Here is a 24,852-nt window from a genome sequence, read left to right as displayed (position 1 = left end):
TATATATATATATATATATATATGTACATATACAACCAATATATACATATATATTGGCTACGCCTATGATGGAAATATTGAGTTGAAAGAATTGTTCTCGTTGTTTATATGGCTTGACTCCTTCTTGTGACTGGCTCAAAGACAGGCCTTAAATCATTAAGAACCTCCAAAGTTACAATGCTAAATAGATAACATGTCACATTTTTATTTTGGGGCATTTTAAAACATTTACATGATGATAAAAGTTGTACCAGCCACCTCTCATTTCGTCTGCGGCACTGTCACGAAACATGGTGGTGGACCCCAAAAAGCAGGCAGGATGGAGGAGCAGGGTGAACTAGACAAATTGTATTAACAAAATACTGAGGAAAGTCAATCCAAAACAAACAAAGTCATGAAAACAAAAAAGAATCCAAAGTAACAAACAAAAACCACGGCTGAAGCAAAAAAACTAACAGTAACAGCAACAGAAACCGTGACAGAGACAAACAATGACCCGACACCGAGTGGTCGTGCCGGGAGTGCTTTTAAACAGACACTAATGACACAATGACCAACAGGTGTGCAGCTGCAGGCGGAGCCCTACAGTGCTACCTGTTGGTCACAAACAGAACCATGACAGGCACATTGGAACCACTTTGTACGTGACTTGCACTTGCCTTTCAGATATGCTATTTAAAGACGCAAAATACGTCAGAACAATTTCTCTTAGGTTTGGCAAATCACATTACACTTTCTAAATGTGTCTTATTACATATAATCCATCCAAAAAGATGAAATTCTGTTAGTGCTATCTTACAGATGATTTTTTTTTTTTTTTTGGCATGCGGAAGTTTGCAGGTGCTTTTACTTGCACAAATCTTCAGTAAATCAGGCCCTCAGAAATTGACATGAAGTTTTTGCACGATCCCCAATAATTTTGTTGAAATTACAGCAAAGGTGGGTCAAACAGTGTACTTGGACTAAAAGTTCCTGCTGGACTGGACTGGAAGTGCTGGAATTCATCAATAACAGCATCTGTGTGTCAGATTAATCTTTTGATCCATGACACCACAGAACAAAATAGATAAACTGTAATAAGAGTCAACAAACAAATCTAAAAAAGCTTGTTTTAAATCTCTCTATACAATATTGAATAGCCAAATAGAAAACAACAACAGTTGAAATCTGCAATAAACGTCTCCCAGAGATTCAACAAACACTCATGTTTGTATTCTTTGTGGGCCTTTTCTTTTCAAACTCCATTTTCTATACCGCCTATCCCCATGAGAGTTGCTGCGGGGATTCAGAGCCGATTCCATCTGACTTTGAGTGAGAGCCGTTGTACACCCCGGAATGGTCGCCAGGAAATCCCAGGGCACATGGAGACAAGAGTCTTCAATGAACTAAACGTGTGCTTTGCACTGAAATAGGAAGCCGGAAAACAAGCACGCGAGAACATCCAAACTCCACACAGGTTATTTTGTGACTCTGTTTCTTTATTTGCATGAAAGCCAGAGTCAGATGTATAAAATGTTAACAAAGTGGCAGCAGAAATGAGCTTCTTCAAACGTGCTTGAACAGACAACATTCCACAGAGTGAAAAACACATAATTGTCACACCATTAAAATGTTGTGCTGTAAAATGAAGAAAAAATTTGCATGCCATTACAATAACGTCGCTGTCCTTATCCGGAGGGGAAAAAATGGAAATGAAAAAAAACAGAAGAATTTTCAACGATATGACTTCAACAAACAATTTTGACATTTCTCATCATTTATGTTTAAGTTCTCAGTTTTAAGTCCTGTCTTTCATGTTGTCATGTCTGTTTTGATTGTATAATCATAGTTTCCTTTTTTTTTCAGAAGCTTTACTCCTGGCCTCGTGTTTTTGCGCTCTATGGTGATTGTCTCCACCTGTGTCCCATTCCCGGTGTATAAATAGTCCGCGTCAAGTCTAATGATGGGCAGATGAAACCTTCTGAACCCTGGAAGCTTTCCATCCAACTGGCTCACAAAAAAAGGTTCAACTTGTGAGGCTTTGTGAGCACGCAAATCCCCTGAGGGCAAAAGCCTTGATTCTTTTGAACTGTGTTTTTGTTTTGTTTTTTTTTTTAAGTCAAACAAGAGTGTCCGTGTGAAAAAAAATGCAAACCAAAATTAGATCTTCTGGACTGGGGTTGGCTTATGTACTCTGTTTATGATGAATGTGCGGTTAATGCCTCGGTACGAAATGAGCAAATGACAAGCTGTGTAAGCCCAAGTTGCTGTTTCATAAACAACTGCGACACTGATTGCGTTTAACAATGTGGTTTTTTTTTTTAATGGAAAAAGAAAACGTTTTTTTTTTTAAATTTAAAAAGAGATTTCAACAAAATACTGGAACGCATATGTAGAATTTCAACTGATGCTACGTTTGCTAACTGTATTGCTAGTAGCTAATTTGCAAATGCATATCATTAAAAAAAAAAACGTGTTACCTCAAATTCTTTTTGGAGAATGGGCAGTCCATACGGCCCTCCCCCCACCAGCAAGGAATGTGTCCATACTCTCTCTCTTTTTTTGCCTTTTTTGAGAAGAGAAACAACGCACATGCGTATAATGCCTCAATCGACATGACTTGGCTAGCTGCTTTTCCCGCCTCCCTGACGGACCTGCACAGATAGCCCGGTCCAAGACACAGAACAATATATATCCGGTAGTCTGAATTTCAAAGTTCAACATGTGTTTGATATTCAGTCATTTGAGACACTGTATTTGCAGTAGTATACCACAAAGGAAAGGTATCGATGAGCAGACTCACACAAGGAGCACAGTGACACAATCTCTGTGCAGCAAAATAAAGTTAAAGTAATCCAAAGGTCACATGATGACAGCTAGCACCAAAATCTATCAGTGGGGGCCTAAATTCATTTGTGGCAGCCTGCCACAGACACATTAGCATCTACTTCAGTTGTAATGTTCAAATTTGCGAATCGGTGAATTATGATATTACGGTCAATTATAAAATTTACAAAATATCGGCCAATGAGATCGGTCCAAAGTCTCGTAAATACTTTGTTAACCGATCTACTAATGTGAATCTAATAGGTGTTCTTGTGAGAGTACTGAGACCTGCAATCATTTCGGAGTTATGAAATAAAACCACCGACTCACATTAAGGGTCGAGGAGAATGCGAACACAAAGTCCCAAGTGGGTTTTGTCTATTTGCTTTGTTTTCTTTTTTTAATTACTACTATTTTTTTTGGGGGGGGGGGGAGTCTTTAATGTTCCTCTGGGCTCAATTCAATTATATAAAATCATTTTCCAAAAAAGGCAATTCAAGAAACATCAACACTTTGCGTAGGATTAGAAAGATTAGTTTATCTTATTTTTTTCTAATGTTTAGTGTTGTGTTTATTATTTTACTTTATGTTAACTGTTTTGTTAAGCGCTTTGTTAACAGCTGCAGCTGTTGTGAAAGCGCTATATAAATGAGGATGTACTGTATTGTATTGTATTGTATTGTATCTGGCAGTCCGGTAGCCCAGTGGTTAGCACGTCGACTTCACAGTGCAGAGGTTTCGTTCAATTCCAGCTCTGGCCTCCCTGTGTGGAGTTTGCATGTTTTCCTCCAACATTCCAAAAACATGCATGGCAGGCTGATTGAACACTCTAAATTGTCCCAAGGTGTGAGTGTGAGCATGGATGGTTGTTCGTCTCTGTGTTCCCTGCGATTGGCTGGCAACCGATTCAGGGTGTACCCCGCCTACTGCCCGAAGACAGCTGGGATAGGCTCCAGCACCCCCCGCGACCCTAGTGAGGATAAAGCGCTTCGGAAAATGAATGAATGTGAATGTATTGTATCTTTTTAATAAAGAATGTTACATTCCTGTCATGCCAAGCAAAAGATTGGTCCACAAGGTAACGAACAGCATGTGCCTTTCTACTTCAGGCTAATATATTCAAAGACATAAATCCATGCAGATGGTCTCCAGGTCAAAATGAATAAGAATGTCTGGACTGGTGTTGACCTAATTACAATTACGGGCTACAAGATTTTGCTTGTACTGTTTGTTGCATCAATGCATTCCCGAGGCCAGTAACTAGAGCAGCAACAACCATTTGTTCATGCTATATCCCTTTGATCCAAGCAACTCCTTACAAGGGCTCCAACCAAAAAGCAGCAGCTAACAATGAATCGTGCTGTCGTGTTCACGTAGAACGAATCAAGACAGCCAGCAATGTCCTGAATCCAGTTAGGTCATTCTTCAAGAGATTATTTCAAATGACATTAAGCAAGTTTATGAGGGGAATATTTTTGCATGCGTTTAATGTCATTGGTCACATTTAAAGTAAAGTAACAATCGGTTGCCATAAGGTGTTTGACACATGTTACGTCTGTAATATTCGATTCATAATCCGATCGAGATGCTGTTCTTCATGGTCCCTTTACACATACAGTTGTTCGTCAGGGAAATGTCGAATTGACTTATTACAATTTTGATATTGATTTTTTTTTTTATTCCAGTTGTATTCATTTTCCATGTTTCATCCTTTGAAATTCCGTGTGTATGTACTGTATGTGTAGGAAAGATGTCGAACGTTGATCTAAAAACAACAATCTATGCGTGGTGCGTTATTTAAAAAAAACGTAGCGTCTCATTTTGACAGAAAATGTGTGAAATTGTGCAGTCATTGGGTCATGCAAGCAAAAAAAAAAAAAAAACAAACATTTAAATCAGCCATCGCTTTGGTGGGGAATAATCCTCTTTAAATTCAGTATCAGTGCTTGATTTTTTATATCAAATGTCTATCAATGATTTCCTTTGTGTGAAGGGACCTTTTAGGTAAGAGTGGGCCAACTAACACATTGGTATGGTAAATTCACACAAATGATAATGATATGATATGAAATGATCATTAAGAATGTAAAAATGGCAAATGGTGTACTTTTTAAGTACAAGTTGGCATTTGCATTTGGATGCCACAATATGACAAATCACTTCAACTGGAAACTGTACACTGAAAAAAATGTGTGTTGAATTTACTCGGTGGCACCGTGGTTGACTCGTTAGCACATCTGCCTCACAGTGCAGAAGTGCAGGGTTCGATTCCAGCTCCAGCCTTCCTGTGTGGAGTTTGCATGTTCGCCCCGTGCCTGTGTGGGTTTTCTCTGGGTACTCTAGTTTCCTCCCACATTCCAAAAACATGCATGGCAGGTTAATGGAACACTCTAAATCAGGGGTGTCCAACTAATTTTTGTCGCGAGGATAAGCAATTAGAAAATGGATTGATGGATGAATTTATGCAATTTTATTTCATCAAGGAGTAGGACAAAATAAAAGCATCTGCATTCAAATACAATTTGAAAGTAGAGTAGGAGTCGACTTATAAAATGCATCTGCAGATCCAGATGCTCTTATTTTGTGCAACGTAGCTCATATCAAATTGAGTGAACTATTTTCCAGAGTATGATTGATCAATTGAAATGCATGTTCTGTGACATTTCTTTTTTTTTTTTTGTCCTGTGGAACCAATTGTCTGAGTGTCTCAACAGGTTCCCGGCAAGAGTTTTTTTTTTTTTTTGTCAGATAGCATCACCCATTGTACAGTACTTGTAGCCTTCCGGTTTACAGGAGCGTTGTTTGATGTGGATCAAACTACGTGTGCATGCATTTAGAGCAGCCTAATACAAGAGGAAGTGGGTCACAGCTCCTCGGGGGAACTAATCTGGCAGCTTGAAATTCCTCGTCATCATACATGTTTAATGATGGATTGTATTATTTTTAAAAGGCAACAGCCACGCCTTAGAGGCAATTAACAAAGGCAACTTGCACCGCATGCACAATAAGAAATTTACATGTATCTGTTCAAATATAAATATGTAAAGTTTGCACATTTATTACCAATGCGCAGGAGCCTATATAGAGGAGAGACAGTGTGACTTTGTTTTTTATTGAAATGAATGTCCTGTTAATTTTTGTTGAACGATCTTGTTTCCATACTGGCTTTTTGGGTCTCTGAATATTCTGTTTCTGCACATCTGTGAAAAGCTGCCAAATGCATCTATCTGAGAGTCAAACAAGCAAAATGAATGCGTTTTTATATCTTGTTTGTTTTTGCGGTTGCCATTCCTGCAAAGTGCTCATCGGAGCTAAGAGGAATGTTGGGTGGGGCTTTTCTACCTCACTGTCCATCGACTCCATTAGAAGACGATTAGAAATATCAAAACAACTCTCCGTTTCAGCTGTTGGGTGGGGCTTTTCTACCTCACTGTCCATCGAGTCCATTAGAAGACGATTAGAAAAATCAAAACAACTCTCAGTTTCAGCTTGCTGCGCTGTGTTCGACAATTGAGACTTTCAAAGATGCAAGCAAAAAGTTCACAATTGCTACTTTTTTTCACATTTGCAATGAAATGAGTCGCCATTTGTTGTATGTAAAAACCCCTAAAGTTAGAAGAATTGTGCGCACGGGCAAATGGATATAAAGTTGCGTGCTTGCTGTATGACAAGAAAGCGTTGCGTAAGGTGGTGACTGAATTGTTCAAAGAGAAAGAGAGAGAGAAAAAAAACAGATACCTAATCTCAATCGAAGTATTTTATGATCCTCAGGCAGTTGCGTGTCAACTCTTCGTGGTGCTTATATGGAGCCTTACCTGAGTCCGTGTAGCGAGGTCTGGCCAGGTCCCTGAAGTAGTAGGTGAAATCCAAGCAGTTGTCATCCTGCACCTCTCCTTTGGAGCACAAGTCGGAGAGCAGCTCGAGCGCCTTTCGACAAATCTCATACTCTCTTTCTCCAGGCATTGCCCTCCAGCATCCTCCTGACTGCTCGGCCACCTTGCCCGATCCTCCACCTCAGTCACACGACCGGAGACTCACTACAGTCACCGCACCGCACCACGGCTACACCCCTGGATGGCGACGCATATGCCAAGTTTGTCTGAGTTTCAGTTTTTTTATTTTTTGGTTCTTTTCAGCAATCAAGGCTTAGACGAGCTTCCTTCTATTTAAAACATCCTCGGGGTTTATTTTCTATGTTTTATTTCGCTAAAAAAAAACAAGCCTGCCTCCTGCTGTTGTTTGTCCTATGTCCGCTACATGACGCATCAATGGCTGCGAATGAATGAGCGACTCTCTGCTCTCATGCGGTGATCCTTTCAACGCAATGGGATGATGCTGAGATGCACAGGAAGTTAATATGACTCCATCAGTTCCCCCCCCCCCCTCTTTCTCCTTCACGGCATATCCACCGCCCTGCAAATCAAACAGGCGGTCCCTCTTCACTTGTGATTTTTCTATATATATATATGGTAACCTCTCCACTTAGCTTCTTTATTGATGTTTTTATTAAGAGCAACGAGTGACCGTGCTGACCATTTATTTGTGCACGTATAAGACAAAGATTTGATTCTTTCCACTGGAGTGATGAGGTAATGTCCCTTAGCCACCTCCATGTTGCAGATGGCTGGAGGCCGAGTGGGATGTAATGCATGTGTCTGACCTTTACTGATAGGAGTAATAAAGAAAAAAGCACAAGGAATAAGTGTGCCACTTTAATCACCGATAAATCCAATAAAAGGCTCTCTGCTCTCAGTCTATCAAAAGCTACAGACAGGTTCACCGACATTGAAAAATAGTACCAAGCTCAATAAATTTAATATGTAACCACTAGCTACAGTATAATTTAGCTTTAAATGTAACCCTGATTAACTTCATTCAACTGGTCCAGTCATGTTTTTTTTGCACAGATAAACAGTGAAGTTGCACACATTAAAGCCATTGTCAAAGCTGTTTTACTATGCATAGGGCTCGGCATCGAAAATCGAGTTGAAACGAGACCGACATTTTAGCTGTTTCAAAAGCATTCAATACTTTTAAAAACGTAGCTTATTGAGTCACAAATCCTTGTTAATGTTGGAAATTTTGCTCATGGACAAAATTTCTTTGCAACAAGAAAAAAATGTTTGCAACCTTTTCGGAACCCTAAAAAAAAAAAAAAAAACAGCAACATTTGCAAGCATTTGCCACTCCGTGAGGTACAGGCTAAATTGTCAGTGGTAAGTTTTGACACCTAGTTCACCGTGCAGAGCAAGCCACACATATGAAATGTGTATGCGCAGCACGCAAAAAATACATGCTATACCGGACACAAAGGAAGAAGAACAAGCAGGAAGTGTGTGTCAACATCATGGTCGTAAGTTGCGATAATTGATATTATACACGGTGGAGATCCATCCATCCATCCATCCATTTTCTAATCCACTTATCCTCATCAGGGTGGCGGGCATGCTGGAGCCGATCCCAGCTGTCTTCAGGCAACAGGCGCGGTACACCATGAACCGGTTGCCTGCCAATCGCAGGGCACACACAGACAACCATCCATGCTCACAATCACACCTAAGGACAATTTAGAGTGCCCCATTAACCTACCATGCATGTTTTTGGAATGAGGGAGGAAACCAGATTACCCGGAGAATGCCCATGCAGGCATACGGGGAGAACATCCACACTCCACACAGGAAGGTCGGAGCCGAAATCGAACCCGTGCACTGTGAGGTGGACGTGCTAACCAGTCACACACTGTGCTGCCACGGTGGAGATCAAAAGTTGAAAAAAAAACAAAACAAAAAAAAAAACAGTCTTCTCAGTGCAGCACATGTCGTAAAATATTGTACAAAGGAGCTTGCAAATTAAATATGATATATAAAACATAATAGATTAAGGGCTCATTCTGCATTACTCCAGGAAGCCATAACTAATAAATGGGTTTTACATTTTGTCAAATTTCAGGCCAGCAGAAGTGAATTTTCGACATGGGAAACAACCTGATATTTTTTAATGGAGCTGGAGCCTGAAAAGGGCTGTGTGACCAGATATTGTCATGAATTAACAATGCCCCATCCACTGTACTGCAGGGGTAGCCAGCGGGGTGCCAAGAACCTGGTTACCCGCTGCGAGCCAGTGCTGCCCGCAGAGGACTTTCTCATGCACAAGGCTAGTTGATGTACATGTGATCAATCTGATTCTTCATCCTGCCCGTTATTAATGACGATCGTATTGTGCCATGCTTTAGCTATCCCAAAACTGGCAGTATTAGGGGTTATTTGAAACCTTGACCGTAAATCACCAAACCGGTAATCTGCCCATGCCCTGTCCCTATACTTTATCTCCTTGGAACATCTACAGTAAACCTTGCACGCCAGTTCAGTCTTCTTCTCTGCTTGAGAGGTGACTTTGCATGTCCCTACAATCGGCTTCTGCACATGGGGATCTGGCCACCGAGACCTTTAGCCACCACCCAGGTTCACACTGCACATGACCCGCTTGGCCCATCCCATGGATGGTGAACCTATGGAAAGGGGGTCCCATGTCACCTCTATGAGGTGACTGTAGGTCCGAGGATCATTGAGACACGCAAGTCGTTTCACCACAATAAGCCGATGGCTCCAGGAAGGGACAATCATCCACCATTGGAATAAACTATAGCGGAAATTATTTGTCAGGCCCTTTCACCCAAACTCAGACTTCATAATTGCGCTGCAGGGTGAATTGACAAAGATTCCCACAGACACAGTCTAAAATATGGTCAAAAGTCTTTTCAGAAGTACTAATTGAGTAACATATTATTGCGGAGTCGTTGGGCTGTGGCCCTTAAAAAAATGGATTTATTAGAACACTCCTGGTTTTTTTTTTTTTCAGTTTCGTGTTCATTTGAAATAGCTAGTAGAGCTAAAGGTACATTTGGTTGGATGGATATAATGATGACAACAAAAACAACTCATAATAATCTAATATAAAAGCTGATATCTCACCATTTCCCATGATTTTCTTGATGAAAACCAAAATCACTGAAGTTCTTACATCATTTGCTGACATCAATGGCAATCCACTGTCAGAAGCAATGCTTTTAAGCATTCCATATTTGTTTTGATTTCTTCGTCATATAATACACCTTTATTGATACCAGGCATTAAAATATACATCCGAAAATATACATCGAGTTCAAACACAATTTATTTGATTTGTGTCATTTGTCCGCAAGGTATCATTTATGTCTTTGTGTGTGCATGTGTGTATTTTTGAGAGGAGAATAGCGCCAGCCTCCCTTATGAAACACCTAATCATGCACACATATCACATTGATGCCAACACCTTTTCTCATAAACAGTTTAAATCTTGCAAAATTACAACTGTTCTGCGTTTGTTGTTCTTCTTGCCTATGATCTCAATTCTCATATTCTTCGCAGTGAGACCTAACATTCGGTTCAGTCGCAATAACGATAGGTGCACCTGCAATTCACTCCACAGATGCTCTGTTGTATTTCAGTTGTGGCTGATTCAAATTCATTATTGGAGGGGATGGAGCCAGGCTTCGAGCCAGGCCCAGCTGCCTCCGAGCAACACAACAGATCTGTTCACCTCCACACCGGCTGCTCTGTTCCTCAAAGCTTGTGAAAGAGCAGCATCCGCTGATCAACAATGAGGTTAAATGGACAACAAGTTTCATGATCGTGCTTCTGAATCGTAAATCTGAGGTGCAGTCACAAATGTATGACTCCATCTACAAGTCATTGTAGGGTTGAATACATTGGATTCAAGTTTGCTGTTGCTTTTTAACAATCCCAGTCTTTTACTCCTGACAACTTAATAGTCTCAGAGGGAAAGTGAATCTTTTAGCTTAGTTCATCCTTTCCTTGGTTTGGGGCAGTAGGTGCCAGGGGAGCTTTCTTTTGGGCGGATGCTACAAATCAATGAATTAAATAAATATCAACGGACAAGTTAAAAAAAAATGAACACATGGGGACCAGTTGTTGGAGAGGTGCAATTTTGCTGGCTAGGTGCCGTTGGGCAAGGCTTCATCAATGCAATTGATGCATCACTTTGTGCACCTCTTTCACTCTGAGGGCCCTATTTTCGTGCTTCGGGCACGTCTAGCGCAAAACACTTTTTAATTGTGCGCATGGGTGGACTTTTCTTTCTGTTTGGATTTTTATCGACGGGCGCTGGTAGAAATGGATTTTTGCGCCGTTGTAGGAGTGAACATTGCTGATATTATTTCCAACCAATTGAAACGGTTCCTCTCATTCCCCTCAAATTCATCACAGGATTCAATAAATGTATTTCTACAATGATTGAGAGTTTACGATGCATGCTGTTGTCCTATTTATGAATTAAATCCATTGGCATCCACCATATGTCTGCCTATGGTCCGATCAAATCCACCAGAGTGGTGGAACACCACATGTGCCACAAACTAGAAACTTAAGGTCTACTTTCTGTCACCAAATTGTCAGGTGCCTTGGGGCTGGGAATCAAAAACGTCTTTGGTCCACCAGAATGCCCAGGATGGCATCGTGTGGAAGACCATTTCCAAACTTCCAAACACTGTAAACTAGACTTGCCTCAGCACAAAAATGAAGGCGCGCGAGTTATTATGCGAAGCACATGTGCGCTGTATACGAAAATAGAGCCCTGAATCTCTGCTTCCATGCTTGCAGGTGTGTGATGTTATTCTAGGTGTGGTGTGCACACAAAGTCGATTGGACTGTGTGTTGACTTCCCACTTGAGGAACAAAAAATGAGTGTAATAAATTATAAGAATTACAGGCAAGTATTCTATGTCTCCATTGACAACAACAATTGAATGTTCCCATACATAGTGCCCAGTAATATATTCAAGGACACAATAGCAGCATGTCTGGACAAACAACTCAACTCAACTCAACTGTATTTATAGAGCACTTTCAAACAGCCATCATGCATACAAAGTGCTATACATGGAGCAACTAACATATATACAACAATAAAGCAATAAATCAGTAACAAAGATGGTAGAAAGCACGAAACAGTAAAGCTAAGATCAAATCTGAGTCATGCTGAAAGAATACAAGATATAGCCTACACAGGTACTTGTTGGGAAAGGCTCCATCTTGTATGGATCAACATGGCCTTGAAGGACAAGTTACTTTCACTGTCTGCAGTGGCCCTATAATGAAATCTAGTGGGGGGTAAATTAGATTTTCAAACAAAGTATATTGCATCTGCTCTGCTTTCACTCTGTCTCTATTTTTCCATGGCAATTGCAAGTCTGGCGCTAGGCACAGTCTAAATCTGTGCCGGGGGAGGCTAGTTTTGGTATTTGCGACCCATGAAAACTGGTGCAGCATGGCTTTTAAAAAAGGGCATTTTGCATTGTTGTGAGCATGAATACAATTGACTTGTTTCAACACCACTCGGGGCGGCTCGTCCCATTCCATGAGGGACACTGATAGTACTTGGCATGGTAGAACAAGGCACTAATTTGCTTGAGTCTTGTAGCAGACCCAGGTGTGCGAAGTCTCCTTAAAAGGAAATGCAAACAGACCTAGTACATTGAGGGATGAGGTAATGTTTCACACAGAGATCACAGATCTGTTCAGTGGGTACCTGCAAACTGCCTTCCACCCCAATCGTTCATGTCCATGTGTCACCACTCCAATCGCTTCCCTCCGTATTCCAAAGCTGTGCCACAGCCAGTGGAACGATTTAAAAAACATAAAAGATGGTAATAATGATGCGTTCAATTAATTGGCCCTTCTCTGGAGACACAGTGGGGTTCATTGGCGAGTCACTGGTGGCCAACTGTGGGAGGGGCCAAGTGGGTCAGGTGCAGTGTGAGCTGGGTGGTGGCGAAAGGAAGGGACATTTATTCTCATTCAAAACTGCGAGACATCTATCCATCCATCCATCCATCCATTTTCCAACCCGTTTTATCCTCACAAGGGTCGCGGGCGGTGCTGAAGCCTATCCCAGCTGTCTTTGGGCAGTAGGCTGGGAACACACTGAACCGGTTGCCAGCCAATCGGATGGCACACAGACAAACAACCATCCACGCTCACACCCACACCTCTGGACAATTTAGAGTGTTCAATCAGCCTGCCATGTATGTTTTTGGAATGTGGGAGGAAACCGGAGTACCCGGAGAAAACCCATGCAGGGGGGAACATGCAAACTCCACACAGGAAGGCCGGAGCCAGGATCGAACCCCGGACCTCCGCACTGTGAGGTCGACGCGCTAACCACTCGTCCACCGGGCCGCCCTGCGAGATATCCAATATATTTTTGATGTTGACTGAGTATGATCTGGGTGGAATGCGGTCTTCAAGTGCCCCCTTCACAGATCTGCAATCTCCCTCGTCAGCTTTATATCACCTGCCCATAGAGGTCTGCTTGCAGTTCCTCGTACACGTAAATTGAATGCTGCGACCTGCCATAAGACACAAGCAAATAAGTTTATTCTTCCACCATGTCAAGGCTGCGTCTCTCATGTGCTAATTTGCAAGAGAATGAGAGGAGCCACTTTGATTAGTGGCGAATAGAGTTGGTTGTGTTCATGCCCACAATGGCGCACAACGCCCTTTTTAAAATGTGTCACGCTGGGCACGCTTTCTGTTAAAATATCAAAATTCGGCCAAGGCTGCCTCCACACAGAGTTAGACCACATCTCATGCTAGACTTATGCTGCACATTTTAATTTTAATACAGTGCCTGAGCTGTGGGCTTCTCAAGTTTCTGGTACTTCCATTACTGTCATATTGCAGTCATATCAAGACTGAAAAATGAGAGCTTTGCTTTGAAATATCAATGATGTAACTGATAAAGAAAACGTCTCAGCGAGGTAACAATGCATCGTGACTTCATTAGGCGTAATTAATTTATATACCTGGGGTTGACTTGGCATTCAACAGCCTTGTTGCAGCAGGGAGCTTCACAGTAATTACATTTTTAAAGATGGGGGCTGCAGGAGGTCCGACTATCCACAAAGAGACAACTTGAGTGAGAAAAATTGAAGCATTGTAGTAGAAAGAAACCCTGACAGTGTGTCAAAGGTAAAGTAAATCCTTTCCCGATTGTCATTATAAATGGGTAGTATTCTGAAGATGATCGAACTTAAGTATTATGTGGGTTACAAATGTGATTTGTTCTTGATCATATTTGGTCCTTTTAAAATGAACCCACCCCCCCCCCCCCCCCCCACACACACACACACACATACACACACACTGGAAGCTGGGTGGATTTATAATGGAGCCTTTTAATAATTTGTGACAGAGTTGAAATAGGTTACATCAAAAAATAAATAAACTGTGCAGGATCTGTTGTAGGTATTAAAATTTAGGTTTAAAACGGTAAACTGTTACCAATGGTGCTCCTAGCTTGAATGGCATGCTCTGCAAGACCCCCACACACATGTGCCAGATGTTGCTGTAGATTGCTGTGCAGCATCTTCTCTGATGATGATGGGGATGATGCTCCCTAAGATTTGAGGTATGATCCTGATGTTGCATGCAGGCAGTGATGGTGAGATGAAGATCCTTGAAGCTTTCCATGCAATTGGTTTGACTCATGTGTCGAAGCTTCAAATGTGGTTCAATCCCTTCTGGCACCACCAGGTGGAAATTCAGTATATCGGCATAAAGGGAGAGGTTTTCGTATTTTTAGGTTTACACTCATTATAACATGAAATTAACATGGAAAGGGGGGAAAATGCAGTCATGGAGTATGTATTGCCATGGATTAAAAAAATTCCTCGCACAAAAAGTTTTATTTGTATTCAAAAATAGTTCATTGACTGTTTTTGGGCTCAGTCTGTTTCTTTTTTTTTTTTCTGAGAGAATCTCCCCCACCTTTGAAAAAAACCCTTTCACATGAAACAAATGAAACGGGGATGCAAGGGATGGGACTCCTGGATGACCTGGTTGAACCAGAGCATTATCCAGACCACTCCTGTTTCCTGAGATTTCAGTTATGTACTAATTAGAAAATGAAAATTGTGTTGGAAAACTAAACAAATTACTACATACGATCGACTGTGAGATTCGAACCCACAACTTTGTGGACCCAAGACAAAAGCCTAAAACGCTGCGCCACCACTGGCTGGCTCCAGAAGAGTCTATCTAAAGACATCCAAAAGCTTTGAATACCAACTATATACGTGTGTAACATACCGTAGCTCTATTGTTGATTCCTTGTCATAATTTGACAGCATGTAATTTAATCAAGTCATTTTTTGACTTCACACTGGCTTTTATCGGCGCAGACGTGACCGGCAGTGCAAACAGGACGCGATGAAGGTACTCGCAAATCCAAATAAACCTACAAAACAGAGACGTACTCAGTCATTTTAAATTAGTCCATTTCCAATCACTGAATCTATATTGCTATTTGCCCACTGGTTTTAGAGTTACAGGTATACTGTGTATGCACGAACGAAAGCCGCTTGATAATACATAACTGATTCATGGCCGTTTTATGTAATAACCATATGTCATGAAATCTACTGAGGCAATCATTGCTTGTACTATTTCTACTAATGGTTGTATTTGCACGCAATTTAACCTTGAAACATTGTTTCGCTTACCGGTGCTGGGTTGTTCATGGCTGGTCTCCTTCTTGGAACTACTTATGAAGCATCTATACTTCTAATTAGAATTTATACATGTACTAAATATTAATAGTATAGGAAAGTATGGATTTATATGGTTGGTGAACGTGATAAGAAAACTGTGATTTGGAGTGTATCTCGTCTTTCACCCACACTTAATTGAGATACAGCTTACTCACGACCTAAACAAGGACAAGCAATATATGTACGGGTGGATGATGAAGGAATAAAATTCAGTCACTATATTATTATAGCCAGCCATGTTGTGGGATCATCAAACAGCAGGGCTTTTTTTTCTCGGAATACATCTATTATTCAATTTTATTGCCCACTGTGTCGACAGCTGTTCATATCTCCTTAAAGTCCGCTTATTCTTTACTATCTGCAACCTAAAATAATTACCCAGGGGATTTTAATATGACTCCACAAACAAATTTCAGAAATGAAGTTGTTTGTGTTTTTTGGAGCATTGGATTTTTTTTCAGCCAAAAAACGGCTGCTTTTACTGGACGTCCAGCTCATTTCTTGGAGATGTAAATGCTGAAACAAGGCATACATCAAGTATACAGTATATGCTTTTGTCTCATCAACATACATTATAGGGGAAGACAAAGCTCAGACTCAGAGAGAGTCCGATGTCTTGCTGAGACTTCATGGATATTTTAAAGGTCTCCTCCACAAATTGCATTGAATTTTTCATGAGGCTACATCTGAACGTGTGTTCGGGGTAGTATGTACTGTACTGTATGTGCACATGTGACCAATCCACATACAGTGATATTGATTGCTACTCATATCACAGAAAGAATATTTTACACATTTATGTATGTTTACTTACTTGTATTGTACTTGTATGTATTCAATCTACATTCTGTGTTTCAGTGTTTTCAAGAAGGCTTTCGATTGAATTAATTCATGTGTCATTGGAGCACATCTTGAAGTCCAGCTCAAAAGTGCTAGGAAGTGCTGTGACTGTCATGATTACATTCTGTTTAGTCCCCAGTAGATGGCAGGGGTGGAACTTCCTTTCAGCAGCACCTGTTCCCCATTCACTAATTATGATCACGGACTACTGTAGGACTCTCACTTTGACAGTTCATTGTCACATAATTTACCTTACTCAAGCCATTGTTCAAGTGCTGTTTTCCCAGACGTTCCATGTTAGTGTACCTCACTCAGTTCTCTTTCCTCGTTTTGTGTCTTTCATTGTAAGTAGTTTCCCTGGTTTTCATTGTATAGATATTGTCGGATTGTATTCGTTGCAAATGGTCCTTTTATGACAAGCTATTTCCATTTAGCGCTTCCTTGCCGTTTGCAAGCGCTTTTTGTCCTCGTTGTTATCCTAGTTATTTTGCCAGTGTCCTTATTTGTACTTTGTCGGCCTCGTGCCTTCTTTCTGTAAATATTTTTTTGAGATCTATCAGAGTCTACATTTGCAGAGTCCGATTCTGTCCGGAAAATTTCCGGATATCCTGACAGTTACACCTGGCGCGGCAAACGGGTTCTGAAACCAATTGCAGAGGCCATCAGCAAGGGTGTAAGTCGCTTACACGCAGTTCAGAGCTAGGCATTCTGGGAAATCTTTTTTTCTACCGGAGCCATCTTGGGTGGTTACACACATGCTGCACGCATGCACACACAGCTAATGTTAACAGCTATTGTCAACTTGTTTGATGATAGCATTTTCAATGAATTTTGATGACTTGTCAGCTGATCCTCCAAACGCGATACCAGCAAAAAGTGACTCTGTGTGGAGGAATTAACCCAAACACACTATCGAAGGCTGATTTTTCAGCAGACAATGCTTGGTTGGCCAAGTGTGTCTTATCCTGACATTGTTCATTTCCTGGTATCGACGACATGATCTGTGACACACCGCCAGATGAAAGCTGACAAATGACTGGAGGCTTACAATTATTTTGTAAGCGGCTGGATGCGGAGTGTAAACTTCTAAATGATATCCAAAGAAGCAGTTCATGCCGTTGACCGACACGAATGTAGCTCGATTCTGAATCGACAGACGTGTCGCAGACAAACGTAGTGTCTCGTGCTCGATTTTGTGTTGTCTTGACCCCCGTGTGACGATTGGTCGTCTGGCATCTGGGATGCTTTTCACAACCACGATGATGAAAGTTCATGTTGTATAGCTACTGGTAGCTGTACCTGTCTGTAACGAAAAATGATGATGTGCTTTTTCTGATTCTCTGTGATTTCTCACTCATACTCTGACAAATTACCATCATATCAGTTTATTTAATGGTTCGCCAGAACACAAGTCCTCACTAATGCTCGAAAAAATTAATTAGCACTGGCATTCCAACAATGCACATTACACCCTATACAGTGAGGTGTCATGGTTTGTTATTTCACTACAAATGAAGTTGTCGTTAGCACTTAGTGGTCATCTGTAGATTTCTGGACATCCAAAAATGGTAAACAAAGTGATCGCTGCACACATGAGCCCAAGCTATGAATTGGCCTTTGAGGTCTATACAGGAGATGTTACTCAGCCACTTCGCTTGCCATATTTTTGACATTTCTTCTTCTTCTTAAGGAAATGTGTATCTTTTTCTCTCTTGGCACTATTATAACGCACTAAGAGTGCCTCAGTTTAAGAGCAGCCGAGAAGCATGTTTTGCGATGAAATGAATAATTCCGGTGAATGCTATCCACCCAAGATGGTGAGTGAAAAAATACAAAGTGGAAGTGACATTACGTGCATGTGACCTATTAACAGCTGCAGCTGAGTGCAAAACACCACCAGTGCAATTCGTTTTGTGAAGGCAGGATTGCAGTTAAGGCCAGGGCACAAGAGTGGCAGCGGGGATCCTGTCTGCTGCCCGAGCATGGCAATTTCTTGTGGACCTGGAAAATCGGCTGAGATTCCCATAACATATCATCGGTGGATTTCTGAGCTCAGATATACCTCTGGTCTCCGGGGCCACAGAGAACATCCTTATCATGGAGCTGACGGCACCATGGGAAGACCACTTGGGGGAGGCGCATAAAAGAAAGAGGGCCAAATCTGAACATCTGGTCGTCAGCTGTCAAGTGCAGGGCTGGAAGGCAGAAGTGTATTCCTTTCAAAGTAGTCTAAAGATAATTCGAGCTTGAACAGTCGCCTGCACTGACAATACATAGGAGAGGCTATTGTGTGACTGTGTGGGTGGTCTTAGTATTTCAAAAGGTGTGCTGCTCTCTGGTGGATAAAATGTGAATTAACTTCAGTGGTCCAACCAGCTATTTAAAATTAACGTGTTACTGTATTTTCAATTGCCAAGTTCGGGGGACAATCCACAGCCTGCAAGTAACAGCAATGTGGAAGATTTGACAAGCATTAAGTAAACAGTACACTCATCTCACCCACGGTGTCTCTCGCATATATGTAGGAAGAATAATAAAATAGAGAAACCTGATTTCTCAGATTATGGTACTCATTAAAGTCGCTAAATAAATAACTGCATAGAATATAACACATAAGAAAGGGAAACTCTGGTATTTATACCTTGAACATGATGAAAGGTATTGAGGGAGTATTAAAATTCACCCTACCTGAGGGAGTCACCTCATCGTTTTCAGTGCACGGACTAGTCACATGTTCATAAACAACAATGGAGGAAAGAGTCAGAGAAAGGTGTGTTTTCAATATGGAAGTACAGTCACTATTTTTGCTGAAGTTTATTGCACACTGTGTTGTCATGAGGTTTTGTAGCTTCAAAGACAGACTAAAAAAAAAAACAAGGTGGCTAAGCAGAATACATTCCAGTTTAAAGAGAAAGTCACACCACATTCGGCGCAAGAGGTCCCCGAATGTAAACGTTAAACTTATAAAAAATGTACATTATAATTGTTCAGTTTTACCTTTTACAATATCCATTCATCCATCTATTTCCTGATCTGCTGATCTGCTGGAGCCGATCCCATCTGTCCTCGGGCAGTAGGCGGGGAACACCCTGAACAGGTTGCTGAGTGTAACGATTGAAGTACCTTGTGATCTAATTTAGTTACTGTACCTTTAAAATCAACTAGTCATTAAAGTAACTTACTTTTTAAAGTAAGTAATCAGCAACGTCACCACCACTTTCCAACAGTGGTAACACTGTTCAACACAAACAATCAGTCTGCTCTCTCCTCACGGATGATGTCGGCTCCGCATGTGATGTGGACAATTGGAGACTGCCTTACAAAACCGCGATCGTGCATCTATGTGTGACCACTTCTCCCACTTCCCATTTGTCATCGGGGTGCCATTAATATATTTTTAAGATGATGCTGATAGTAATTTGTTCAATAAATGGATTTCTATAATGATTCAGAGAGATTCTCCCATGCTGGTGTCATTATTAATGAAATCCACCACACACTTCTGCGAAGTACCGAATCTATGCCTGTACCTCGATCAAATCTACCAAAATTCCGAAACTAAAATCCAGTCTACTTTTTTGTCATCAAATTCCAAGATGTGCAAACGGCGAGTCAGGTGTCAACGCACTGTCCACCAAATTCCAAAAGATGCGAAACCAGACTTGCCCACCAAAAAATGAAAATGTGACAATTTTTATGCCGAGCTCTGTCAACTTTTTGTTACCGAAATTTCAGCTGTGTCAGGGGCGTGGCATCTCCTTTTGCCGGAACCCCCAGAGAGGTGAAACACGGTCCCAAACTCAATAGACTAGACTTGACCTGGCACGAAAATGAAGATGTGCCTTTTTTGACACCAAGCGCATGAACGGCTGTCCATGAAAGTAGGGCCTTTGGTGTTTTGCAACACTTCAACCTGAATAAATCATGTAAGCAATGTAGCAGCCATGAATAAGATTGCTGGCTCGTCAACAAATCTCGTGCACGTTTATGTCAGTGCAAGGCGTGACTTTGGTCAAAGGCAATGGGCGGAAGCAGTCAAGTGAGACTACATTCAGAATTTGCTCGCAATTTGAAACCACAAACTCCCTCTTTAACCCTTTCAGGGACAGCGGTTACTACAGTGGACATCTTCTCATGTTATCGGGTTACAGGGTGCATGAAAGGGTTACTGATGGCTGTTTTCAGTTGCTGCGCAGCCACTTTGTGTGAGAGTTGCGGACGTGTCATTGGGCCAAATCTGAAAAAATTAATAAAATACTGACCATTCAGCTGCTTCACCATCTTGGCTCTTTCTCACTATTTCCTATGTTGGTTGTTTTAATATGACGGCCACCCCTTTTCTTATTTTTGTTGGTCATACCTCAAAAGCACTAACTCCAAGAAAGGGTGAGCGCAAAGGAGGCAGGCACATATGGTCAGATTAGCAAGGAGAGAGGGGCTGGAATCCGTTACGTGCATCTGGATCCAAAAACCACTGGCCTCGGAGCAACAACTAAATCAGAAACAACATAGAATGTTCTGGAGTAACAAATCAAAGCAGCGCCTTTTCTAAAGGCAGCAAGACGAAAAGGAGTGGGAAGAACATCCATTTCTCAAGAAACCTTTCAACACAGCAGGACTATTGTTACGGATTCAAATCCCAAGGATCGCTGTTTTGTGTGTGTGTGCGTGTGTATGTGTGTATGTGTGCATGTGTGCGTGTGCGTGTGTGTGTGGCACGGGGGTCTTTTCAGGCAACGCATTGAATGCAATGTATTCTGTGGCAGAGCTGCAGAATAACTGAACAAAATTTCTTATTGAAACTGCAATAGATTCCGTGCTTCATTAGTTTACACGAGAGTGCAAACAATGTCACACAGAGAGCTTTTTTTCCTTTTGTTATGCGTCTGTCTAAGTGTGAGTTTTGTCAAGAGCCAAGGTTCCGCCCAGGATGCCTTTATACTACAGTACCTGGAGAGGAGACTGACTCAGATAGAGGTAAGTGTGGGATAGTTCTTAATTTATATATCATGTTTATAAGGCATGTCTGTATAGATTCTTCGACCCGCTTATCCTTACAAAGGTCATGGGCGTGCTGGAGTCTCTCCCATCAGTCTTTGAGCGAGATGCAGGGTACACCCTGAACTGGCCGCCAGCCAACCACAGGGCATAAACAATCAAACAACAAATTCACATCTACGGACAACCTCGAGTGTTAGTTAAACTACCATACATGTTTTGTTTTTTGGAATATGGGAGAAATCCGAAGTAACCTGGAGAAAACCCACGCAGCTACAGTTAGAACATGCAGACTCCACACATGAAGGCCGGAGTCCGGATTTCAAGCCACAACCTCTGCACTGTGAGACAGATGTGCTAACCAGTCGTCCACAGTGCCGCCAAAGTGGGTTTGATGATGTTGCCAAATTTGCCTAGCGAGACTGTGATAGGTCGAGAGATTCAGGCGAGAGGCTCAGGCTGGATTTCTGTTGTTGGTACATAGTTTTCAAGTTGACAACAGAAGGCAGAGTTTCATTTCACTGGCATCTTCTGAAACGTGACATCCCATGGCATTATTGTGTGAATTTTGAAAGCAACATTACATTTCGGGTAGCCCTTCCATGAAAGAAAGAACAATTTACAATGGCCTGGCAAAACCACAGAATGGCCTTGGATAATGACATTTTAAATGAATCAATCAATACCGTATTTTCCCCATTAAAAGGCGCTTCACAGCCTAAGGTGCAGTTTCAATGAATGGCCTTTTTTAAAACAGTTTTCATATATAAGGCGCGCCACATTATAAGGCGCATAGAATAGAAGCTACAACAGTGGCTGCAGTTGCGTTATGCATCCACTAGATGGAGCTACGCTGAAGGGAATACAATACAGCTTCATTTATATCGAGCTTTCACAACCACTGCAGCTGTTACAAAGCGCTTTACAGAACATTTAAATACTATGTACAAGAAATCAGAATATTGATCCCCATATAAAGCACATCAGATTTTAAGGAGCACGGTCACAATTTGAGAAAATGGAATGCTTTTAGATTCGCCTTATATGTGGAAAGTACGGTAAATAGAATGAAGGTATTGAATATTCTGGATTATAATGACTGTGCATTTATATTGTAAATTAAAAGTAATGCATTAAAAAAATCATTCCAACTCAAAAAAAACAGAAATGTGTTTTCGATTGTGGTCCAATGGAATTGTACAACTCACAATGAGGTTTGTTCGCACATCAGCAGGTATTTTGTTGATACTCACTCCTGAGCAACTGCTTCATGTGTCTCAGGAATGAAGCATGCCTTCGTCAGTCTGTATGTTTCATCTGCTTCTACAGATGGTAAATAAGATTTAGGTCAAGGTTTGTAAAAAGCTACTTGAGAATCGTCCAATGTTTTGTTCTGAGCCAGGATTTTGGCGTTTTAGCTGTGTGTTTTGGGTAATTATAATCTTACAGGGCCGATGTAACGTCTGACTAGTGGGCAACACATTTCACTCCAGAAAACTTTCGTGGTCTTCGGACTTCATTTTACACAGCACAGATTCAAAAAAAAAAAAAAAAGACGAAAGAGCACGAGAAAGCTGGCCTCCTCAATGATCACACAGTCAGGAATGTGCAGTTTTTCTTTCGGTAAAAAAATGATGTGACTTGCTAAAATGCTCCACCTTCGACATAAGGACATTCAAAATGACTTCAGCCATTATTTTAGGAAGGTGTGTTTCAGTGGGACAAGCACAGTAAATACATTTACAAGGCTTAAAGGCTTATGGAGAGTACATCTTTGTGAAATAAGGTTGAAAAGCATTGAATCTGTACTGAATATTTTGTTCTGAAAAGTTGGTTATAACCTTCCCTATTCAAACACAGATTTTATAAAAAGGTTTTGCGCCGTAAGAGCTCCTTGAAGCTGAGCAACTGCATTCAAACAAGAATGTTTTTTTCTTGCCTCCGTTTTCGCACTTCTGCTTGTAAAAGCAACAGTTTGGCGAGGGCTAGTTCATGATTTGATTGAATCATGCAAATTGTTGTGATTGACCTACTTTGCTTCTAAAAGAGATGGTGCTTTTTCATGTCAGAGTTAAAGTTGCCTGACGTCAAACCCGTATTTATTTTTTCAAAAGTTCTTTTTTGTAATTGATGTCAGGAACGTCTGAGTCAATGTGAGCAAAACACCGTGACCATAACCCAGAAGACCTACGATGTTTCTTCAGAAATGAGAGGTCATCTGTCCACCTTGAATGTTATGAGGTACGACTTACTGTGAATAATTGCCTTTATGATGAAGGACTCGTACGTATGTGGCACCAAGAAACAAGAAGTGCCCGAAATGAGAAGTGATTTCCCCTTCAGATCAGAGGTGAGGAGCCAGCTGGAGAGCATCTCTGCGCGTGTCGAGCGTGTGGAGAGAGAGCTGGAATATCTCGAAAACAAGATGCCCGCCCAATCTGACATTGAGATGGAGGAGGCACTGCTGGAACAACAGATAAAAGCAGCAGAACTGGATCAGCTCAAGAGAAAGGCTAAAATCAAAGTGGAAAATGGTATGGTCATACTGGAATATGACGCAAGACTATTTACAGTATTAGGACATGTAGACCGAGAAAAATCCAAGAAAAGGGCCAATTCAAGTAAGACCTTGCAACAGAAGAGCTCAATTCAAACATATTCTCTGTGTTCTACTGTCATTTACAGATTGCAACGTAGCCTTGAGTCAAATTAAGTCGCTCAAAATGGTGAAGAAGATGGGGGATAACGCGGGCTCCTGGTTCAAGGACCCTGCTGCTGGAGCAGCCAAGGTATGTACCACCGTTTTGCAGCCGGCAGTAATCACGAGGCATTTGTTGTCCTTATTTTCATCTCGGCATTGAAGGGACGATGGCTCATGTGATCGCCACAGAGCAACAGTACAATGCTATTTATTAGGATGAGAGAAAAATAATTTGTTTGACCACAGGACTGTTCACTTACAACAAGTCTGATTTTTCTTAAAGGTCTACCTGCTGAGTGGAATTCGTAACGACACCCTACTGGAATACGCATCTCTCCAAAGCTTCTCGGAGAAAATCGCCGTACCCCCGTTCAAAGTGGTCAGGCTGCCTTTTTCATGGCAGGGAACAGGCCACTTGGTCTACAATGGATTCCTCTACTACCACAAAGCAGACACACCCAACCAGATACTAAAAGTGTGTAAATGATATCCCACCTCACACACATTAGGGTGTGTTGTTCTTTCTGCACATTTATAAAAAAGCCAAATTCATGCAGCGGTCCTGCAGAGGGAGTGGATACTTTGGCAACAGAGGTCATTTCTTATTCCTGATTCATTTTAAAGTTGCAGTGGATTGCGTAATGTGGCTCTTGGCTGGAGACTGAGTGCACTACAAGTGAACTTCATTGGGGAGGATTATTTTTCCTGTTTTCTTTACTATCCAGTATTATTTGAGGCCAGTAAGTGAAATTTTCTAAAACAAATTTCTGACTTGAAAGCACCTCACAGTGCACCTCCCGTCATTAGATATTTAAGTTATCTAGGGCACCACTGACCACCAAAGACAGTCTGGGAGGAATGCATCCAAAACACCAGTCCCACAAAGCATACCTGCTTTGGT

At 41.4% G+C, this 24,852-nt stretch overlaps 2 protein-coding genes across 3 annotated transcripts in view; one reads left to right on the top strand and one right to left on the bottom strand.

The window, feature by feature from the left end:
• The window catches only part of syt9b (synaptotagmin IXb), a 45,548-nt gene extending 38,390 nt beyond the window's left edge, over window positions 1–7,158 (bottom strand). Inside the window, exon 1 of one of the 2 annotated variants that reach the window (XM_019876967.1) lies at window positions 6,621–7,158. In XM_019876967.1, coding sequence (XP_019732526.1) covers window positions 6,621–6,768 — 148 coding nt within the window. In that variant the 5' untranslated portion in view covers window positions 6,769–7,158. The remainder of the gene's footprint in view (window positions 1–6,620) is intronic. The other variant, XM_019876966.1, reaches the window with a different exon arrangement.
• A 13,390-nt stretch (window positions 7,159–20,548) lies between these two features.
• On the top strand, window positions 20,549–24,453 carry olfml1 (olfactomedin-like 1). The gene is made up of 5 exons (XM_019876839.1): window positions 20,549–21,229; window positions 23,388–23,491; window positions 23,594–23,784; window positions 23,936–24,039; window positions 24,235–24,453. Exons 1-5 carry the CDS (start codon window positions 21,101–21,103, stop codon window positions 24,436–24,438), a joined length of 732 nt encoding a protein of 243 aa, XP_019732398.1. The 5' UTR covers window positions 20,549–21,100; the 3' UTR covers window positions 24,439–24,453.
• The last annotated feature ends 399 nt before the right edge of the window (window positions 24,454–24,852 follow it).

This window comes from Hippocampus comes, unplaced genomic scaffold (genome assembly GCF_001891065.2).
Source record: "Hippocampus comes isolate QL1 unplaced genomic scaffold, H_comes_QL1_v1.1 scaffold110, whole genome shotgun sequence".
Classification (NCBI taxonomy): Eukaryota; Metazoa; Chordata; class Actinopteri; order Syngnathiformes; family Syngnathidae; genus Hippocampus; species Hippocampus comes.
The sequence above is the reverse complement of the archived record's forward strand: the minus strand, read 5'-3'. Positions and strand labels throughout refer to the sequence as shown.